The sequence below is a fragment of the Sminthopsis crassicaudata genome, chromosome 3 (assembly GCF_048593235.1).
Source record: "Sminthopsis crassicaudata isolate SCR6 chromosome 3, ASM4859323v1, whole genome shotgun sequence".
Classification (NCBI taxonomy): domain Eukaryota; kingdom Metazoa; phylum Chordata; class Mammalia; order Dasyuromorphia; family Dasyuridae; genus Sminthopsis; species Sminthopsis crassicaudata.
The window spans coordinates 507638729-507660122 of NC_133619.1; the positions used below are offsets into that span (position 1 = coordinate 507638729).

Sequence of the window (21394 nt, forward strand, 5' to 3'; positions counted from 1 at the left end):
CACTCTAATGTCTATGTTTTGACATTTTACATTTTGAGGCCCTTCTCAGTCTAACAGTCTTTGTTCTGAAGTTCCTCCCATTTCTTTATTTTGTTCAAACATAGTATTCTAAGGACCCATTTAACTGTACCATATTGTATTCTGTATCCCAACATTCTGAATATGTTCTACTTCTAACATTCATCATTCTATGTCCTAAGATTCTTCTCTTTTAGCTTTAACATGGAATATTCCATGTTCAAACATTTTGTTCTAAGGTCCCATCTAGTCTAACTGACTCTGTTCTACATTTTCATAGTCTATGTCTTGAGGTCCCTTTCAAATCTAATATTTTGGTATTCTAATTCTCTATGTATTAAGGTCTCTTCCAATTTCAATCTTCCATGTTCTGTGTTCTCTGAGAATGCAATGCCTTTTCCAACTTCAATAATGTCTGTTCTATGTGTCAACATGTTCTGAGGTCTTTTCCTGTCCTAACTGGCTGCATTATTAAGACCCTTCTACTCCAACATTCTTTGTTCCATGTTTTAATATAAGCAAAAGTCTTTTCTTCTCTGATAGTTTGAGTTTTTAAGTCCTTTCTAATTCTAACATTCATTATTCTAACATTTTATATCCTGATTCCCTTCTTTGGAAGGGATCATGCCATGATTCTGTTCCTAAGACCTTATTAATAATCTTTCCATCCATATACAGCCTTATCAAAGTCCATTAAATTCATTCTTTTCCATTGTTTTTCCTTACAGTAATTGCAGAAACTAACTGCAAGGTTCCTTAAAGATGATCTAGTGCAATCCCCCCATTTTACAGCAGAGCATGAGTGAAATTAAGTACCCAAGGCCACATATTAGAGGGAAAGCTAAAACCCAGGATTTTTTTGCCTCCAAATCCCATGCTCACCCCATTGAACTATGCCCTCCTTTTCTTATTAGTCCCCTATGGTGTCCCTGAGATTTTTTTTTACTTTTCCCCCTCCCCAGTAGACAGTGGGTCTCCTTACTAAGCAATCTGAATCCAAGGGATGTCTAGAAAATCCGCATGTGTCCCCTTTCTTCTGGAGCTGTGCAGCTGTAAGTTCAACAGGAAAAATAACATGAAATTTTAAAAAAAATCCTGGGTGAAACTTCAGGAAATATTATATGACTTTGAAAACAGCTGTTAAGAGACAGCTTTCTTAATCAACTCTCAGGACAAGGCCTAGACTTCCTGTTGAACTAGCCATATTGTGACTGTTAATTGTCAAAGATCTACCATAAATTTCAGTCTCTGCTCATTCACATTTATGAGTAATTTATAATTAATCTAGCTAGCATACCCCTTTCCAAACCACCATATTGGGGGACTTAGACAGTTTAATGGAAAAGACCCAAAATATAGGAATGCATTCTGATGTTGTAGAAAGAGTATGCTGGATCAGCAAGCTGAAGACTTGAGTTTGAGTGCAGACTCCATGATCTTGATAAGTCACTCAAACCCTCAGATCCTCATTTTCCTCATTTCTAAGATGAAGTTAATAAGATCACTAAGATTGGAATCACTTAACCTGGCTCCAAATTCTGTCTCTGCTACTTATTATGTTTTTAAGTTTCAGTTCCCTCATCTTTGACATGATGAGGGTTGACTCCAGGATTGGAACTCAGTCTACTATATCGCAGTGTCTCTCCAGCTGTTATCACTAATTTTATTATTAATCAATTAATACACATTAATTAAATGTTTATAATGTTCCAGTGACTGAGATAAGTACTGAGGATACTCAAAAGAGACTAAAAGACAATTTCTGCTCACAAGGAGCTTATAATCATTATGATTATCATCATCATTAACATCATTATTACTTACTTTAGAGGGCTCTTGTGAGTAGAGCATTTTATAAATTGTAAAGAATTCTGATCATGTGAAAGATGGATGGGAGATAATATATATGTATGAATATATGTAAATATATGAGTGCTGTTGTTCAGTCATGTCCGACTCTTCATGACCTACAAACCATAGCATGTCAAGTTTTCTTGGCAAACCACAGGAATGATTTGTCATTTCCCTCTCCAGTCAATTAAGGGAAACACAGATTAAATGACTTGCCCAGGATCACATAGTTAGTAAGGTCTGAAGCAAGATTTGAATTCAGATCCTCCTGACTTCAGACTCTTTCTACACTGAGATACCAGGCTGCCTCTATTTTTTCATTTTCAACTCCTGACAGATGACGAGAGTCTCCATGTCTTTATACAAGTCCTCAAAGACTAGAGTACACTTTCTCCTTAACTCCACCTCTTGGAATCTTTAATTTCACTCAAGATCAAATCATCTCTTACATAAGACCTTTCCTTATTCTCTTTGGCTGCTAGAACCCTTCCTCCAACATTGCCTCATGTGTATTTTATATGAATGACATATGTATACATCTATATATATATATATATATACATATATATATGTACACACACACACACTCCTTTAGAGCAAGGACTATTTAATTATTGCCTTTGTAGTTCTAAGACAGAACATACAGTACTAAGTATGTTGTAAGCAACTAATAAATGTTTGGAAATTGATTAATATGTATAGATGTATATTCATATGCATGTTTATATGTCTATATATAATCCAAAGAAATGAGTATATTCATCACAGGCTCTGTGACCTTAAAGAATTCTCACACGGGAGCATAGTTTATGTGTGTATATGTATGTGTGTTTAAACAGCTACTTTTCTCAGGCATTTGAGAGAAGGGGACCTAGTTACGGGTGAAGGAGGGATGCAGTCAGGAGGGAAACATTTTTAAAGCCCCAAAAGGTGGGAGGAGGAAAGTCAAATGAGACTGGATTGAAATATAGTGTGAGCAATTTACTACAGGTTGGTTTCTGGAGAGCATTTCCCAGTATAAGTCATAGAGACAAATAGCTTGAGTCTACTCTGAAAATACCCACTGTCAACTCAAGTTGACTTAGTGGGAGCTGCCTGAATAGCTAAGTTTGGCCCATAGGATTTAACAGATGGGAAAAGACTTACTTATGTTAAGGGAGCATGAGGAGACTGCCATTTAGCCTTTCTTTCCTTATTTTTCCTCCTCCTCCCCCCAAACTTAAGCTGTCAAGGACCCATTATATAGTTGGAGTTTTGTATATTGTTCTTCTAGACCTTGTGAACTATAAGAAATTTTAAAGATCATTTTATGGTTGAAATCTTGTATGTAGTTCTTTTAGCACTTTTGAGTTGGAAGAGGTCTTAGACCATGCAACGTCCAAGGTAGAAGAAACCGTGCTCCAAAGGGTATATGAAAAAAACAAATGTTTAAACTTGAAATGACTTTCATGACTCAGAATATTAGAATTAAAATTTTTTAGAAGGAGAACAGACCTTTAAATGTTGACTATCAGGAATTAACGCAGGGGTGGTTAAAGTGAGCCTTGGGATGGATTTTAAGAGGTTGATGGGGGGAAGGAACCACTTATTTTCACCAAACTAACTGAAATTTAATATTTCTTTCAATTATGAATGTAGGCAATAAATTACATTTATATTAGCAATACCGGTAACATTGTTACCATAAGAAACTACAGATATTTCCATATCTCATTGCAAGTGAAAATCAATTGGATGTTGCTTGTCAAAGATCAACCTGCTATTTAATCTTAATAGAAGTCTCAATGGATAGAGTACTAGACTTGGAATCAATTCAAATCTAACCTCAGACATTTTCTAGTTGTGTGATCTTGGGCAAGACATTTTATTTCTCTCCGATTCATTTTCTTCACATGTAAAATTAGGATAATAATAGCCCCTATTTCCCAGGATTGATCAAATGGAATATTTTTTGTAAAGTACTTCACCAGTCTTGAAGTGCTAGATATATGCTAGATGTAGCTCAGTGGATGGAACACTGGGTTTAGAATCAGGAACTCATCTTCTTGAGTTCAAATCTAGCTTCAGATATTTACAAGTCACTTCATTCGGTTTGCCTCAGTTTCCTCATCTATAAAATGAGCGAAAAGAAGGAAATGGCAAACTCTTCCAGGATGTCTCTGCCCTAAATTGGGCACAAAGAATCAAATGGGACTGAACAGCAACAATACAGGTATCGGAAGTCTTTCATGATTTAAGTTCTCTTTATATTTCATCATAATAGCTAGCTCTATCACATATAGTACTATGCAATAGCTAGAATCATGGCTAGTTATTATTTTATTAATGATTAATGATATTATGATTATTTTGTTCAAATATTGAAAGGATTAATGGTATAAAAAGGAGGGTTAATTAAATTTACTCTCTTGTTCCAAAAGTCAGAGCAGAGAAGCTACTTGGAAATCTAAGCCTTTAGTCTATAGAAGGGAAAACTTAAGGGAGGGGAGGATGGGGGACAGGAATCTCTTTCTTAATGTATTTGAAGGGCTGCATGGAAGAAGAGTTTTAGACTTATACTTGGCCCCAAAGGATAGAATTAGTAGCAATAGCTATAGGAGAATGGAGGATGTGCCAAGAGGCAGATTAAGCTCAGTGTCAGAAATAACTACCCAACATTTAGAGCTTTTGCAAAGTCAGTTGGTATGTTCAGAGACAATAGATTCTCCATCACAAGTAATCTTCGAATATACTGGTTAGTGCAGTTTTGTGTACAGAACAGGATTCCAGTTGGGATATAGGGAAGACTGGAAATCCTCTGAATCCCTTCTAGCTCTGAAATCCTGAGAGCCTGTGACCAGTGAAGAAGTTGCTAATAATTAAGGATGTCCAATAATTCAGAGAACTGCTTTGGTGGCCATGAGCCTCTCTTGGAAACTAACAGAGCTGCTCCAGATGAGCTCTTGTGGGCCATGTTTTAAAGAAAATGTTTGTGCTGAATCCCAATGAAAGTTGGTCTAGTTAATCTCTAATGTTGTTTTAGTCGAGGGTAAAGCAATTTGAGCAGATTTTCATATCTTTCATTCTTACAATCTGAAAAGTCAAGATCCACGTGTGATTCATTTAACTCAATATGTCCAAATCCCATTTTGTCTACTTTATTTTGGTTGTTTGGGTTTTGTTTTGTAAACTTTCCCTCCAAAATATACCTCATTCTACACATCATTTTGGATGAGCCGGAGTAAATAGAAATTCATGCATGACTCCCACTCCTTCCACCCACCTTCACCATGTGCTCTGGTTGAGATGTCTCCCTTTTGGTTCTCTCAGAGGGAGTCCCTGTGGTGTGGTGCATCCGGAAGACTAGGTTTGAGTCCCTGCTGTGACACTCACCAGCTGCATGACCCAGCTGAACAGCTGAGCCTTCGTAGCCCCTAGGTGAATAGGGAATGGTTATCCTTGCACTACAAATTTGACTGCAACAAACATTTATTATGATTGTAGCAGTTTGTTTGTCTTTAAAAATGCAAGGAGAAACCTGAGCTACAACCTGGACAGATGCAAGGTTCAGTTAAGATTTAGTTCCTGCACTAATGGAACTTAACGTTTACAAAAATAACAACTCACATGTAGGTGGCCCTTAAAAAAAACCACATGAATTTTAGCAAAGCACCTAAGATAATAAATATGGCAATTATTACTGTGTTCATTTTACAGATGTGGAACTTGAGACTCAGAGATGTTAAATGGCCTGATATAATTTACCTACCTTTTCTGAATCTATTCTCCTCACATCTATTACATGAGGCCGGGTTGAGGGTTGAATTCTTAATTGATCTCAGTCAACAAGAATTTGTTAAATGACTGCTTTATGCCAGGCAATAAGGATTCCCTTTTCCCTGGAACTCTAATATCATTAATATAGTGAACTTCCAATAAGAAAACTCCCTTTACCAATTTAGATGGGCATCTGCAGAGAGCTGCCTAGGGATAGTGAGAGATTAATCAGTTTGCTTAGGATCACACAGCCAGAAGTGATCAGAGGTAGAACTTTCTGATTAGGATTCATGCTCTCTAACTACTAATCCACACAGCCTCCAGCACTGGGCATAACAGACAAAAATGACTCAAACATTTTTCTTAAGGTTCTTACTGTGGAACCTATAACTTATTTTTGATACCTATATTTCTGTATAATTGGTTTGCTTTGTAATGCCACATATTTTAATTTCTGCATTTAAATATGTGATTCTGAGAAGCAATCCACAAGCTAGTCTGCCAAAATGGCCTATGACATAAAAAATGTAAGGACTTCTTCTACTATTGCTATTGCTACTGCTGTTGCTACTACCACTACCACTATTACTACTACTACTACTAGTACTAGTGCTACCATTATTACTATTACTACTACTACTACCACTACACTATCACTATTATTAAATTATATAATTTAGGGGCAGCTAGGTGGCGCAGTGGATAGAGCACCAGGCTTGAATTCAGGAGGACCCGAGTTCAAATTTGGTCTCAGACACTTAACACTTCCTAGCTGTGTGACCCTGGGCAAGTCACTTAACCCCAGCCTCAGGAAAAAAAGAAAAAAAAATTATATAATTTATATAGCACTTGCTATTTACTATCTCAATTGATCCTCACCCTAGGATGTAGGTACTATTGCTACCCCCATTTTACAGAGAAGGAAACTGAGGCTGAGGGGTTAAGTGAGTTGTTCAAGTTTACACAGATAATAAGAAATAAGAACTAGATTAAACTTAGATCTCTTGTCTCTCAATTTTCCTTTCTATACAGAGGCTGCCTTTCTATAGAAAGAGGAACAGAATATAGATCCTCTTTGTAAACTTTCATTTATCTTCTTCTCTCTGATCTAGTTTCTCCATCTCTTCAATCAATCTCATGGTTGTCCTCAAAACCTTTCAGACCATTCATTTCACCCATTTATTCCTTTCCACTTTAAAAATTACCATTGACATATCAAGCCTAGCCTTTATTCTCATTCTGCATCTCAAGATCACTAGTCTCCTCCTGCCTTTGTGACTGTGGAGGGTCTTTACATCATTTAAATGTCCTTCTGTCTCTTTTGCTATTACCAGACTTCAAGCTCTTAAAACATTTTTCCTGAACTATTATATAACCTATGCAAAATCGTTAATTTCTAGTTAACAACTCTCTTCTAATCCATTTACTAAATTTACCAGTTCTGTCCATAGTATTCAATTGTCTAGAAACTAGAAACTTTTTTTCAATTAATAATAAAAATATCATTTATATGTTATGTGAGCTTTACATCAACACCCCCAACTGAAAATAATGTCTCCTCAGATGTTTCATATAATTTGCCTGGTCTTCATTTTAAAATTTCCCTTAATCTCCCTTGTATCACTTTCATTTTTATATTTATGCTTTCCCTCCATTAGATCATAGGCTGTTTGAGGGCTGGAGGTAGTTGATAACATTCTTTCTATCTTTAGTGATAAACATGGTACTATGTATAGAGTAAACACTTAAATAGTTTCCTGAATTATTACACATTATAATGATATTATGTCCCACAATGCTACTTTATCAAACACTGTTTTTTTGGGGAAAAAAACACTGAAAATATTTGGTGGAATACATCTGCATATAATTTTTTTTCATTTATCAAGCATTTATTTTTCTTCCTTTCACCCTTCTCCGCTGAAATTTTTAAAAAATGACATAACAAATGTGTTTAGTCAAACAAAACAAATTTCTCTATTGGTCATGTCAAAAAAAAAAAAAAAGCTATATATCTCATCCTGCATATTGAGTCTATATCTCTCCTGTGTCAAGAAGTGGGTAACATTCTTCATCATTAATACCCTGGAATCATTGAATTGATTACTTCTTTCAAAATTGTTCAATTGTTGTTAGAGTATTAATTGTTCTGATTCTGCTCACTTCACTCTGCCAGTTCATACAAATCTTCATGCATATAAATATTTATGAACGTCTCCAATAGATTATAAGCTCCATGTGAGCAGGGGACTCTGTCCTCTTTAATCTTTGAATCCTCTCTATGAAATCCAGGGTCTTGAACATGAGGCACTCTGGGAAAATTTGAGTTTCATTGCTCTGCATTTGGTGATTCTGGAATTATTCATATTTTTAACAGTATCCCACATGTTCTGTTTCACAAAGAATTTTCCTCACAATAGTAGGTAGTGCAATTATCAGTTATCCCTATTTTACAGACAGACAAACACACAAAAAACCAAGATTTAGAGGGTGTGAGCAACTTGGCCGACATCATGCAGCTATTAAATGCCAGAGTTAAAACTTGATCTTAGATTTTTTCAATGCAAGTCTAATATGTCATGCATCCTCTCTGAAAGACAGCTTGTGGTATGCCTAGGTTAGGAAGATGACATAGGAATTATGTGTCCTATGTACAATCTGGTAACATTTGGTGACTGAACTCAATTGGAGCTAAAGGTTGAGTAAACCACAAAAAAAATCTCTAAATATTCAACAGCTGCTGGTATTCTTGTTCTTTCTCCTCCCTCCCATATTGTCCCTATTCCTTTTCCCCCACCTGCCAAATTTGTTGAATCCTACAGTGTGTTAAATTTTCTATAGTCAGGTCTTGTCAAAATCTGGATTCAGTTCATTGAATTTAAACAAAACAAATCAGTATTTCATAAGGGGGCATAAATAACTAAGCCCTCACTGTCAGGCAGTATGCATTGTCTTGTACTATGTAACTTTTTTATATGTCTGTGCTTATGTCCTGTTTTGGGAGATGTATCGCACATATCGGAATGTCAGCCTTGGTTATAAATTGCAGGGTTTTCTATCTATACCTCTAAGTGCTGCCTTTAAATTGGGTATCCCAAAAGACTGAGGGGTTTGGTCACAGAATCATAGAGTGTTAGAGATGGAATGAACCTTCAAATAAAGATGAAGAGAAGGAAGAGACATTAGGGAGAAAAAAGAATGTTAGAGGTAGAAGGTACGTTAGAATTTACAATCTTAGTGCTGGAAGAGATATTAGAACACAGTGTTAGAGCTGGGAGGAATCCCTGGACATAGAACGTTAGAGTGGGGAAGGATCTTAGAACACATACTGTTGGGGATACGAGGGACTTCAGAACATAGAATGCTTTAGAATTATGTTATATTGTTAGAGCTAGGAAAGAACTTAGAATATAAATTGTGAGTTTAAAAGGCAGAATATTGGGGGGACCTCAGATGATACAATCTTCGAGTAAAGGGACTTTATAGAACAGAGAAGGTTAAGACGGGGAAGGCACTTTAAAAATTGAGAATTTCGAGGCTGGAAGGAACATTAGACAAAGTTTAGTCCAAACCCTTCATTTTGCAGATGGCGAGCCTCGGGCCCAGAATCTTGCTTTTCGGCCTGTCAGATTTAAGAATTAGATTTTAGATCTAGATCACGGGAAAATAAATGGTACTAGTCGCTAAGCATTTTACCACGTGATTCTGAGGCTCCCGAGTTCTGCCTAGTTTGCACGCGGGCTCCGCAGCGTCCCTCTCCCCAAACTTCGAGTGTGTGCATAAACTTTCTCTGCTTCAAAGGTGCTTGCTTTGCAACTTCTGCAGAGCCTGCACAGCAGTCCCCCTGCAAGCAGATGAGCACAGACCCCAATATGTGCGGTACATCTCCTTTTATAAGTTCCTGTGTCGTTGATGCATGTTTTATCTAGATTCCCCCGTTCTCGTCCCCATCCCCCAACCCCCGCCCCAAACCTCCCGTGTGTTCCTTAAAAGTATTTTATTTTTCTGTCTGTGTTTGTGCTTGTGGTCCGCAGGTCGTCCCTTGCATTGTTCATCTGCTTCATCAACCCCTATTGAGCAGTCCCCTTCCCCTCCCCCTTCCCCACCGGCCAATGAGAGCCAGAGGAGGTTGCTAGGCAACGGTGTGGCCCAGCCAACCCAGGACTCTGACTCTGAGGAAGAGTTTGTCCCTAATTCATTCTTAGTTAAAAGTGGCTCCGCAAACCTCTGTGTCCCTGCCAATGGTAAGTCACTCTCTTTCTCGTCCTAACTTTGTTCTCTCTTTGTCCTCTTGCAAGGTGCGGGGCGGGAGGGGGGGGGGTTTGCATGAGAAGTGGAGACAATGGTGCGTTAGCTTGCATTTATGATTTGCCATGTGGTGTGTTTATGAGGGGTCTTGCTTGCCCGCTGTCTAAGCCCTGCAACTTCTTCACCCCTCCCGTCGGGTCCTAGGGCTGAATTTTGGGGCTCTGACCTGATTCCAAGGGGCCCCTTTGGGTTTTAGTGGGTTGGATCGATTGATTTTTTTTTTTTTTTAAGAAAAAAAAAAAAGTTGCATCAGCTGAAACTCTAGCCCCAAACTCTTCATTAAAAGTTCCCGGGCTAGGAGCATCCTGCGATCGTGGGGTAGTGAAATGCCATGACAACTTAGAAGTCAGTGTTTGTTGCCAAGAAACGCTGCCCAGTAACCAGGGGGCTACAAAAGACACTGGCTTAGCTGCTGGTCTTCCCAGAAACATTTGCAACTTTTCACTCCAAGTCACTGATTTTTTGAAATCATGGTGTAGGTGAAAGGATTTTGGAGTAGGAAAAGTTGGGTCTGAGACCGAGCCCCGTACTTAGTCTACCTGGGAGAAACTGAGCGAATCGGTTAACGTCTTCGAGCCTCAGTTTCCTCACCTGTAAAATTATAGAAATTGAACTGTGATCATGAGAGCCCGGGTATCCCCAAATCTATTTTGTGTCTGCAAAGTTGGTGCTGTGAGATGATGTTGGAAAAGGGCTGGATTGAGGCAGAATCGGGTGGTCCGGGTGCTGGCTTGTGTCAGTTTTCCAGTTGTGCCTCAGTTTCCCCATTTCTAAAATGAGAGAACCGGATTTTGTAACCACCGAAGTCACTTCCAACTCTAAGCTCCCGTGCCTATGAGAAAGACACTATCCTAGTCTCCGCGACTCTTATAATCAATCAGCTTTTCTTCTTTCTCATTTAAGGGAAAATATTAGAAAATGGAATTGAGGATGTTTGGTAGAAAACCTGCGTTACAGAATGAGCTGTTTAATGTTTGGGAGACTTACTTCTCTTTTTTGCTATCTCCTTCCTTTAGCACGGGACTTTGGGGCTTTGTACAGAAAAAGGTGTTTAATAATTGTTCATTTGAATTCTATTTGCTTGCCTGGTTGTGTTTCCCAATTTGTAGCAGGAAATAGCCCAGAAGGGGTCTTGGTCTTTAAGGACTCAAGAGAGTGATGGAGAAAAGATTCTGCAGGGCTGTTAGTAGGGGCACCTGGGAGGTGGGCTGTGATCCCCAACTGAGGAGGAGGGAGAAAAAGCTGGAGGAAGGTGGGAAAAAAAATCAGGATCTTTCCCAATTAAAGTGTTAAGCAATTCAGGGGATGCCTCCTTCCCTTCCTCCAATTTTCTGGAGACCTAGGGCAATAAACCTGGGAAAAGTTGTTGAGTACCACGTGTTAGATTCATCAAGTGGCTCATTACCTGCAGCAGGGTAAACATCAACAGGGGACCCAGCCTTGGCCCAAGCTGCTTCCCCGGCTCCCCAGACTGAGTGAATCAGCTGCAGCCCTACTGATTTATAGCAGAGGAGAAACCATTAGTATGAGCTGGCCCCTGAAGGTGTGAGAGAAGAAGCTAATGGCTGCTTCTAGATACAGATTCCTTTCCTTCCAGTCTACTCCCCACCCCCACCCCCTTCAGACTCCCAAGATTCCTTTTTTCTCTTAAGAACACAGAGAAGAAACCTTGACATTTAATACATTTTTAAACTTCCTTTCTTCGGTTACTCTGATGTGTTTTGTATAGTGAAAACAAGCTTGCCTAGAGGGTCTTTTCAGAGAAGGAGGCTAAGAGGGTCCTGCTGGGAAGAGGCAAGGGAATAAGAAGGTCGAGTTCTCTGGGGGAAATGCAGATGTTGCTTTATATCTGCTGCCTATAGTTGTGGAGTTCAACACAAATCTATGTTTAAAGCCAAGTTATTCACTAACTTTAGCACTAAATCACATGTATTTGGGTTCAAAGAGATGGTACCCCTCCTTAAGCTGGTAGCTTGTTGAGGTAGCCTTGAATCCGGGTCTTATCTAGGACACACTATCTTGGCTCTGTGACCCTGCAATTGCAGGGAAGATGAGGACTAGCCTTGAGAGAGGAGACTTCCTTGTTTGGGAGTTTCTATACCAATAAAATCACAGGGTCAGTCAGTCCCATCCCCTAGCACCTAACATATTGTTTTGCATGTGGTGGGTTCTTGATAAATATATGAATTACCTTGGAGACTTAAATCTATTACTCTGGCAGTGTGACCCAAGTTTGGTCACATTTCCCTAGTTCTAATCACCCTTATCTGTAGAATGGGGGGTGGGGTGGGAATAAAGGATTTTTCAGGCTGTTTCCAGCTCCAAAAAAAAACCTATGATTTTTATGTGAGATGCTTTAAAATCCTAACCACTGATAACCTTTTAAAAATGATTGCACTATACATATAAATATATTTTTTTTCCTTCATTCACATAGGAATATACCCAGAAGGTTAAAAAAGAAAGCGAGATTAAAAACCTTAATCTCTCCCTTTACTAATTAACTGAGCAGCAGCAAAAGCATTGTTCAGAGTCTTCAGCGAGTTGATGACATTACTGCATTATTGATGTGTAGGGAAGTTAGTGAGACTTTCAGTTGGCTCTTGGGCTGCTGGCTTATTTATTCTGCTTTCTGCCAGTGGCTGGCTCTCTGCTGCTGTGGTTTGTAGACACTTTGCATTCCCAGAGGGGCGCCTTTCTTTGTGTGTAAAATTCTGCAGGTTGGTAATAAATATGTCCCACACCCAGACGGAGTGGCTGGCCTCCCATTTGCAGGGTGACTTCAGTTCTTCCTAACGAGAGATGCAGGTAAAGCTCAATACCCTCCTGTGACTAGTTCTGGGATGGCATTTTGCTTTAAGCAAAAATCAGAACAAAGTAACAGCAGTTCCCACGTACACAAAACACCACAAAGATCACCTGTGAAAGCCCTTAAAAATCTATTAAGCATCGTCTCCTCCAAGAGCTTGAGAATAGTAGATGAATGATGATAGGAAGGAAAGAAGTGTGTAGATTGCATACATTTCCCTTATTCTGCTCCCCCATAAAAAAAAAATCTTCCAAGAATTAGGAGAGCCTTCCTAATGATTAATCTTAAGGGATTTGTTGCTTTTCAGTCTGTAGATTTAAGACTGAAAGAGACTTTGGAGATCATTTTTTTCAGCTTCCTCCCCCCACCCCAGTTTATAAATGAGGACTCTGAGAATGTAATCCTTGAGAGTTGGTATTTCGATCCCCCCATCCACCTAGCACAGTCCTGGACCCATAGAAGAATCTCATTAAAAGTTTGTTGGTGGCTAGACTTGATCAAAAAAAGTTTTAAATAGTTTGCCAAAATCACTCAAGGACTAAACAGCAAAGTCTGAATTCAAATCTAGTTTTCTTTTCACTAATAAAATTGTCTCCCCTTAGGATCTGCTTCTCTTAAGCTTGGCTTAATCACTGTTATTAGTTAAAACACACAGACACACACACAAATATTTATACAGTACATTATGTTTTACAGAGTCCTTTCCTCAGAGATCTCTCTGAGTGACCCTCCCCTATATTTGGTCCTATTTCCTTTAGGTGACTAGGAAGGGACAAAGGTTCCCTCCAGTTTTAGATTCCTGTGACCCACACTCCTTCAGGCATTATTATCCCAGTTTTACAAATGAGACTCAGATCTGAAGTGACTTGCCTAGGGTCACACAGCTACTAAGTGTCAAGAACACCTAATCAGCAGAAAAGCAGCAAAAGCTTATTTTGTTTAAAATGAAGTTTACTACTGGTGGAAGCTTCTTCCTCTGTGATTGCCTGAGAGGCTGCCTCACTATCAGCTCTGCCTGAGAATGACTTCCAAAAGGATTTGTGTTGTACTTTTTAATTAATCCCTCCTAGGCTCTCTTTCCACAGCTGTGTAAACTCAGTCTTAGAGGAGTCAATCCAAAGTAAGTAACACCCAGAGAGCAGGACTGCTGTAGTGAGTCCCCGTGTAAATTGCAAGGAGGATGCAGGGGGTCTTGCAAATCAGGCCACTGTATCTTCAAAAATGGAAAACATAGCTCTCCCTTGTAGCTCAGCTCTCTGTTCATATCCAAAGGAAAATCATATAGAACTCTCCAGGCTAGAAAAAAATATTTTGATAAAATTTTATCTAGGAGTATCTGAAAAAGTGATAATTAGAATCAAAGGTGGGTAAGTGCTTGGCACATAGTAGGTTCTATATAACATCCCCTTTTCTTACCTTCCTCTTTTGTCAGACCCCTGGACCTTGACTTTGAATACTCCCAGTTAAACTTTTGGTTTTTGTGACAATCCCATCACTTTCTGGGCCTGTTTCTTCATCTGTGATATGATGATAATAAGACTTCCAAGACCTGGCCCACTAGGCTGTTGAAACAAAAGCGTTTTTTAAATTATAAAGCACTAGGAAATTAGTTCCAGTTTTTATTACTTATGGAATCATCATCTAAATTTCTCCAAATAATAAAAACTTTCAGGCATTGCCATAGGTAAAAAGTAAATTTTTACTTATATTCCATTTTTTGTTGGGAACTGCTATATAAACTCCCTTCCCCAAAACATTACTAGGTATGGGTGGGGATGTAACATGATTGTACCTTTTTCTTTTTTTCTTTGTGTGTGTATATATATATGTGTGTGTATGTATATATATATATATAATATACATTTATATATAATATATATACATACAAACAAATGAAATATATGTGTATTATATATACATATATATATTATATGTGTGCATATTATTTATATGTAATTTGTTTAAAACAATTCTTATACATATAATTTTATCATTTATTAAAGATGAAAGTCAATTCTCATACTAATGAGGTGGATAGGCTTGTTTATTTTTACATAAAGAATTAAATCTTAGTGAAATATTTGATACTGCAGCATGTAGAGCTTTTTTTCCAATGTTTTTACTATTGCCAAGTATGTGTGTTTTATATATTCACTTATATATGTAATATATATACGTGTATGTGTATATTATACACATATATATTTATATATATATTTGTCTAGACAAGTGATTTTATAGGTGTAGAGACCTCCTTGTGAAGACATTCCCTCTACCATTGTACCTTAGCTCCTTCACTGGAATTTATAATCTTAACTGTGAGAAGTTAAATAGCCTGGATTGTCAGGATTAGAGAGCCAGTATTTGTCAGAGCAAAGCTTCTTAAATTGTGGGTCTCAACCCTACATGGGATCATGTAACTAAAAGTGAGGGTCTCAAAAAATTTGGCAACAGTAAAGAAAAAAAAAACATTTAAGATGATCTACATCCTACAGTATTTATTTCACCAAGCATTATATAAAAATAAACAAGGACATCCATTTCATTAGTATGAAAATTTGCTTTCATCTTCAATAAATGATAAAATTATAACAAAGAATTGTTTTAAACAAGTTTATTTATGATTTATTATCAGTAAATATTTGATTTGATTTTATTCACCTATGTCTCAGGCTAAAAGGGATCCTAAGTAGAAAAAGTATAAGGATTCCAAGATAGAGGACTTGAACGCAGCTTTTTTTTCTTCTGACTCCAAAATGACCTAGCACTTGTTCTCTCTCTGTGGGTCTCTCTCTCCCTCTCTCTCCTTTTCTCTCTCTCTCTCTTTCTTCTCCTTACCCCCTCAGCCTCCTTTTTCCCATTCTCTCCCCACATCCCTTTTCCCGTACTCCCACATCTAATAGCATGCTGTTTTTTAAGTATCAGTTATAACAGATATAATAAAGTATATAGTTCCTTATTGAATGAAGAAAAAAAATTCAGGGCACTGAAACATAGAAAGGTAGGTTCTTCAGAAGCTACATTACCCTGTGACCACAGCACTTGGAAAGGTCATTGCCTAAGTTTAGGAAGGGTTTCCTTTTGCCTTTTGGGAGAGAATGGCTGCCTCGAGAGAAGCATAAATCCCCAAATGGTTGGCCATAGTAATACATAAAACCATCCTGATTAACTTTTAAGTCCAGAATCTTTTCCACTATGTCCTGGTTTCTCCTCAATGAAATCATGAAAGTGTGCATCCTTTGAAGTTTAGAATTGTTTGTTTTGTTTTTTTTTTAAATGGATAACCCACCTAACAAAGAAATGTCATGGGCTTCCCCTTTCTGAAGGTTATTAGGAATGGTTTTTCCAGTTTTGAGCAGTCTGTTGGCCAAAGGCATTCCAGAGAGTGAGACTGATTAACAGAAAAACTGATTTCCAGAGAAAGTTTCAGTGTTCTAAATATTAACCAGGAAAGTATGAAATAAGTTTTAGGAAATTCTTTCCGACAGACTTAGAGAGGTGATGGAATGGTCTTCCACAGTTAATTTCTTTAATTCAGCATGGGGCTTCAGGCTTCCATTTTTCATTTCACAGGCTGGCCCAAGCAAGGATGGAAATTGGTCAGTGTCACCTTTACTTCTCATTAGTTTCATTCAGATTCTCAGGCCTTACCATCCAGAGTTCTAAATAGCTGGGATTTTATCATTTGAGAGTGAAGGAAGTGTTTATTGTCCTATTTTAAAAGGGAAATGTTTTTATTTGTTTTAGACTCTTTCAATAATAATAACAGTAATTGTAGAATCATCACTCATTCCTCCAACACTTCACAGTTGAGAAAACCTACTCCTCCTGGCAACTTGCCCAGGATAGTTAGAAGTGCAAGAGTATACTATCCAGTTAGCTTCATTTTTCTAATGGGAAAACTTTAACTTAGATGAGGGCAAATGATTTGACCAAGTTCTCCAAAGTAAGTATTAGAGCCAGGACTCAATCTTACAACTTCAGAATAAATTCTGATGTTTTTTACTCTATGTTGTGAAGTCTTTCTCAAAACTTCTTCTCTTTAATTATTCAAAAGCTTTTAAAAAAATCTTAATAAGATGTGAAAAAAAGGTTGGGAGGAAGCAAAATTTCTTCACCAAGGGAGGAAACATGCCCTCCCTAGATGCTGATCCTTGGGACACAGCCCTTTTCATCCCCAAAGGTAGTAATGTGGGGAAAGCACCAGATATTGAGGGAGGAAATTTGGGTTCAGAACCCACCTTGGTCACTAAGTAGCTTTGTAACCCTAGGAAAAAATCTTTAATTTCTCTTGGCTTCAGTTTCCTCATCTATAAAAGGGGGTGGAGACATAACATAATAACTGTACCTTTCTCTTTTTTCCATCCCATCAAGAATTTCCTCTTTTTTTTTTACTTAATAGTATTTTATTTTTTTCCAATTACATGTAAAATTAGTTTTCAACATTCCTCTTTGTAAGATTTTGAATTTCAAACTTTTCTCCCTCTTTCCCCACTTTCCTTCCTAAGACAGCACGTATATACAATCATATGAGTGTACCTTTCTTAAAAGATTGTCAAGCTGTTGGAGCACTATAGAAATGGAAATCATTTTAAGTTCATTGAAGCCATTTTTGCTGTAAAACTCTCAGAGGCATGTATTACTAGGTTCTGCAGGCGGGAAGTATGGCAATGTAGTAGATGAATTTTCCAGTAGTTTTCTAATTAACCAATCTTCTCCTTCTCCCAGCCCCAAAATACCTATGTTTATAAAAATAGAAACAAGAGCTAAAGTTGGGTTTTGAGACACAGCTCTACTCTTAGCATCTTTGTGACTGAGCAAATCACTTAACTAAAAGAGTTAATATTCCCTGAATGAATTCATTTCAAGGCAATAAACCTTATTGTTGAGGGTGCTGAGACCAGGCAACAATGAGCACTTAATAAATTTTTGATTGATTGGCCCTGCATTTAAATCCAGGCCTTTTCCCCCAGTATCCATGTGACAAGTCATGTAATTTCACTGTGCCTCAGTTTCCTGATTTGTAAAGTGAAACAGTAGGACTGAATGCTTGCTATGACTCTTTCTGACTCTAAATCTAGAAAATGAATGAAATATTATAGTATTGCAAAGAGTTTGGCACATTGTAAGCACTTACTTTAATATGTGGTTTTTCTTTTATTCATTTATTTTGCTCCAACAGTGAGGGCCAGTTTCTTCTTCATAATGAGTTCTTCCAGAAGCTGAACTTTTGTCTCTAAAGGAGGCTGCAGATAATCACATCTTTCTTTTGAGATGTTTGTCCACACCACACCATTAAATATTGGTCTTTTGTCCTCACTTCTACCCCAGGACTGTGACCAACAGTCCATGACCCTGCTGTCACCGGGCACAGCTGGATGTGGGCCTGTCTGTTGCTCCATGCCCCAGAACCATTCAAGCAAATCAGCTCTAATGCCTCTAACCTGAGAGCAAAAGATATTAGCATCCTAGACCTTATAAAACCCTTCTGAAGCCTGGGATACAGTCAAGAAGCCTCCAGACTTCCTGTGCTCTCATCCCAGCAGTGATGGCTGTTGTGCTGTGTGGCTGTGGACAAATCCCTTCTCTTTTCAGACCCTCTCTTATTTCATCTCTTAAAGGAGGAAAATTATATTGGTCCTATGTTACTGAAGAGATTTTTATGAGGAAGGCACTATCTCTATATAAACAGGTTTTATAAGTAGCATTTTAGATTACTGTGGTATCTCATTCACATCATTTATGTAAAGCTGGAACAAACTTTAGAGGCCATCTTGTCTAACCCTCTAATTTTTCAGACAAGCAAACTGAGATTCAGAGGCATTAAGATAGTAATTAGCCAGGATTTGAACCTCTGGTTCCAAATCCAGTGATCTTTTCACTCTGTCATACTGCTTTCTTTCTTGGAGTATCATAGTTGAATTTTGAAAGATCTGTAGGTTTTTCTCATTCTATATAATTCTTATGATTCCCAATAAATCCTAAAAAGAGTCAGCAAGTCAAGTCAAGCAAGCATTTATTACCAGCATTGTCATCAGTGTGCTGAACTCTGGAAATACAAGTAGTAAAGAATGAATAAAGAAATACCCTCAAGAAGCTTCCATTCCATATGGGGAAGGTAATATATTAAGGAGAGCTGGAAGCTGAAAAGGGGAGCTTGGGAATGAAAGTACCTTCCTTGAATACATCATAGAGAACATCCAATCAGCGAGTAGGAATTCAGCAAGAGAGAAATGAAAACATGGTGGCTGGAACTGAACTTCCTTCTTAAAATGGAGGTTCTAGGAGGAATCAGTTAATCAGAGGGGAAGAGGCTACAGAGATGGAAGGCATTTCCAATGACTGAGGTAGTTTAGGGGTATAGTATTTCCAGAGTGAAGGACTTTCTGGAGTACTGCAGAGAAAGTTCATTGGAGTCGGTACACTGTGGAAAGGATCACAGAGGAGATAGGTTCAATGAGATGGAAGCCTTCTATTGGGCTCCCTTCAGTTCTCAGGTGATAGGGATTGCCTAGATATTCTTCTTCTTGTTTCAGCATCAAGTCAATTCCTCACTTCTAGCACACAAGTCATCATTGATAATCAGCTGCAGTTTAGCTGTTTTGTGATTTGCAGCCCTAAAACACCACTGCAAATATATCCATACTAAATAGATGGGCTTCTGTAGCAAGCAGGTGGCAGTGGAAGATGTCAGAAAGCAATACACCGTTTTCCAAATCCAATACATTTAGATCTCCATCCTACTAAATTCCAGGCCCTGTTAATGATTCATCCACAAGGTTTGTCCAATATATACATATTGATGGACTAATTAGTCACATAATAATTCACATTTATAGTAGTAAATTATGGGCCTTCATACATTCTGTCTTATTCAGTTCTTGCAACATCCCCTGAAGTAGTTTGGGAATTATTATTATTATTATACCTGTTTTACTGATTAGAGAGGCAATATGGTAGAGTGGTCTAGGGAGCTGGTCTTGACATCTGGGTTTGAGTTCTGTGTCTGACACGTTTGGCTGAGTAAATCTGGGCAAGTCACTAATCTCTCAATGCCTATGCCTATCTCTTAAGACTATAAATTGCAGAGAAATTGCCAATCTTGGTGGAGAGGGCAATCATACCAAAAGCATTCCCCTTCCAGATAATTGTCTACATAGATAAATTTAAAGGTTGAGATTCATAACCCTCCATATTTAAAAAGAAAACAAGAAAGCAAAAGAGGCAGATGTGGGATTTGATGCCCCTCAGGAACAAATTGAACTTGGGATCATACAACTGGAACTTTTAGGGTTTTATTTTAGGTTATCTGACTCCAAGCAGAGTGCTTTACTACTGAAATCAGCTCCCTAAGGGGGACAGATTCTATTTAAGTGGTTTTACACAAATTTATTACCTTTAGCATTAAGAAAAAAGTTAGAAAGAAGGAGAAGGTTGAAAGGAGATATATAATGAGTTAACTTTGGATGTGTTGAGTTTGAAATGTCTGTAGGACATCCATTTCAAGATAACTAAGAAATAATTGGTGATATATAATGGTAGGTGAGGGGAGAAACTATGGCTAGATTTATAGATATGGGGTTTTTCTGCCTAAGTATCTGCTGATCAGATCACCAAAGTGATAACATAAAGCAAAAAGAGAAAAGGGCCCAAGACAGAGCCTTGGGGAACATCCCTGGTTAATCCATGAATGACAAACCAGCAAAAATAAAAGCAATCAGATAAGAGAAGACCTAGAAAACACTTGAGAGGAGAATATTCAGAAGGAGAATGTGAACCTCTGTCAAATGTTGCATAGAGGTCAAAAACTTAAGGCAAAATAAATATAAGGAATGTGGTCAAGAGGAAGGACCTTTATTCTCATTCTTTCCCTCTCTTCCTCCCCCCCCCATTTCTTTCTCTCTCCCTCTCCCTCTCCCTCTCCCTTTCCCTCTCCCTCTCCTTCTCCTTCTCCTTCTCCCTCTCCCTCTCTCTTTCTCTCCCTCTCCCTCTCCCCTTGCAGGAGATTATATTATGGCTTCTCTGTCAGGAACATTAAAACCATCCATATGCTTAATTATTTGCTGGTTTCAACTTCTTACCCTGAGTAAGCTAGGAATTGATAAAATATGTAAATAAATTTAATATACATTATAACATAAGAGAGGAAGAAGACTAAATCTTTGATGAAGAAGGGATCATATTATGCTTCCTGTTTCCTGAGTGAATATATCAACCACCAATGTTGTTGTTATTCAGTCTTTCATGACCCCAATTGGGGTTTTCTTGACAAAAATACCACAGTGGTTTGCCATTTCCTTTTTCAGTTCATTTGACAGATCAGGAAACTGAGGCAAACAGGGTTAAGTGACTTGTCCAAGATTACACAGCTAGTAAATGCCTGAGGCCACCAGAAGGACCTACCTTCTGGTCCTGGTCCTGTCACTGATTTGCTGTTTGGGTTTTAACAATTCACTTCCCCTTTCTAGACCTCATTTCCCCTCAGCAGAATAAGAGTGTGAAGTAGAACAGCAATTCCCAATGTTTTCTAGTAGGAGAATCTTGTTTCAATCTAAAAACAAAATCTAGGACTTCTTGGAAGAAAAAAGTTATACTATTTCTTGATAGACGAGATATACAGTGACAAAAAAAAATTCTGTGTTCTCAAGTAAT

The 21394-nt window shown here is 38.0% G+C and overlaps 1 protein-coding gene across 12 annotated transcripts in view; it reads left to right on the plus strand.

The window, feature by feature from the left end:
• Nucleotides 1-21394, plus strand: part of TENM4 (teneurin transmembrane protein 4) — a 1584659-nt gene that overhangs the window by 1136237 nt on the left and 427028 nt on the right. For 11 of the 12 annotated variants that reach the window (XM_074303958.1, XM_074303961.1, XM_074303962.1 and 8 more), the window contains one exon: nt 9660-9869. The exons of the other annotated variant lie outside the window; for it this stretch is intronic. In XM_074303958.1, the coding sequence (XP_074160059.1) occupies nt 9660-9869 (210 nt within the window). The remainder of the gene's footprint in view (nt 1-9659; nt 9870-21394) is intronic. 12 annotated transcript variants of the gene reach the window in all.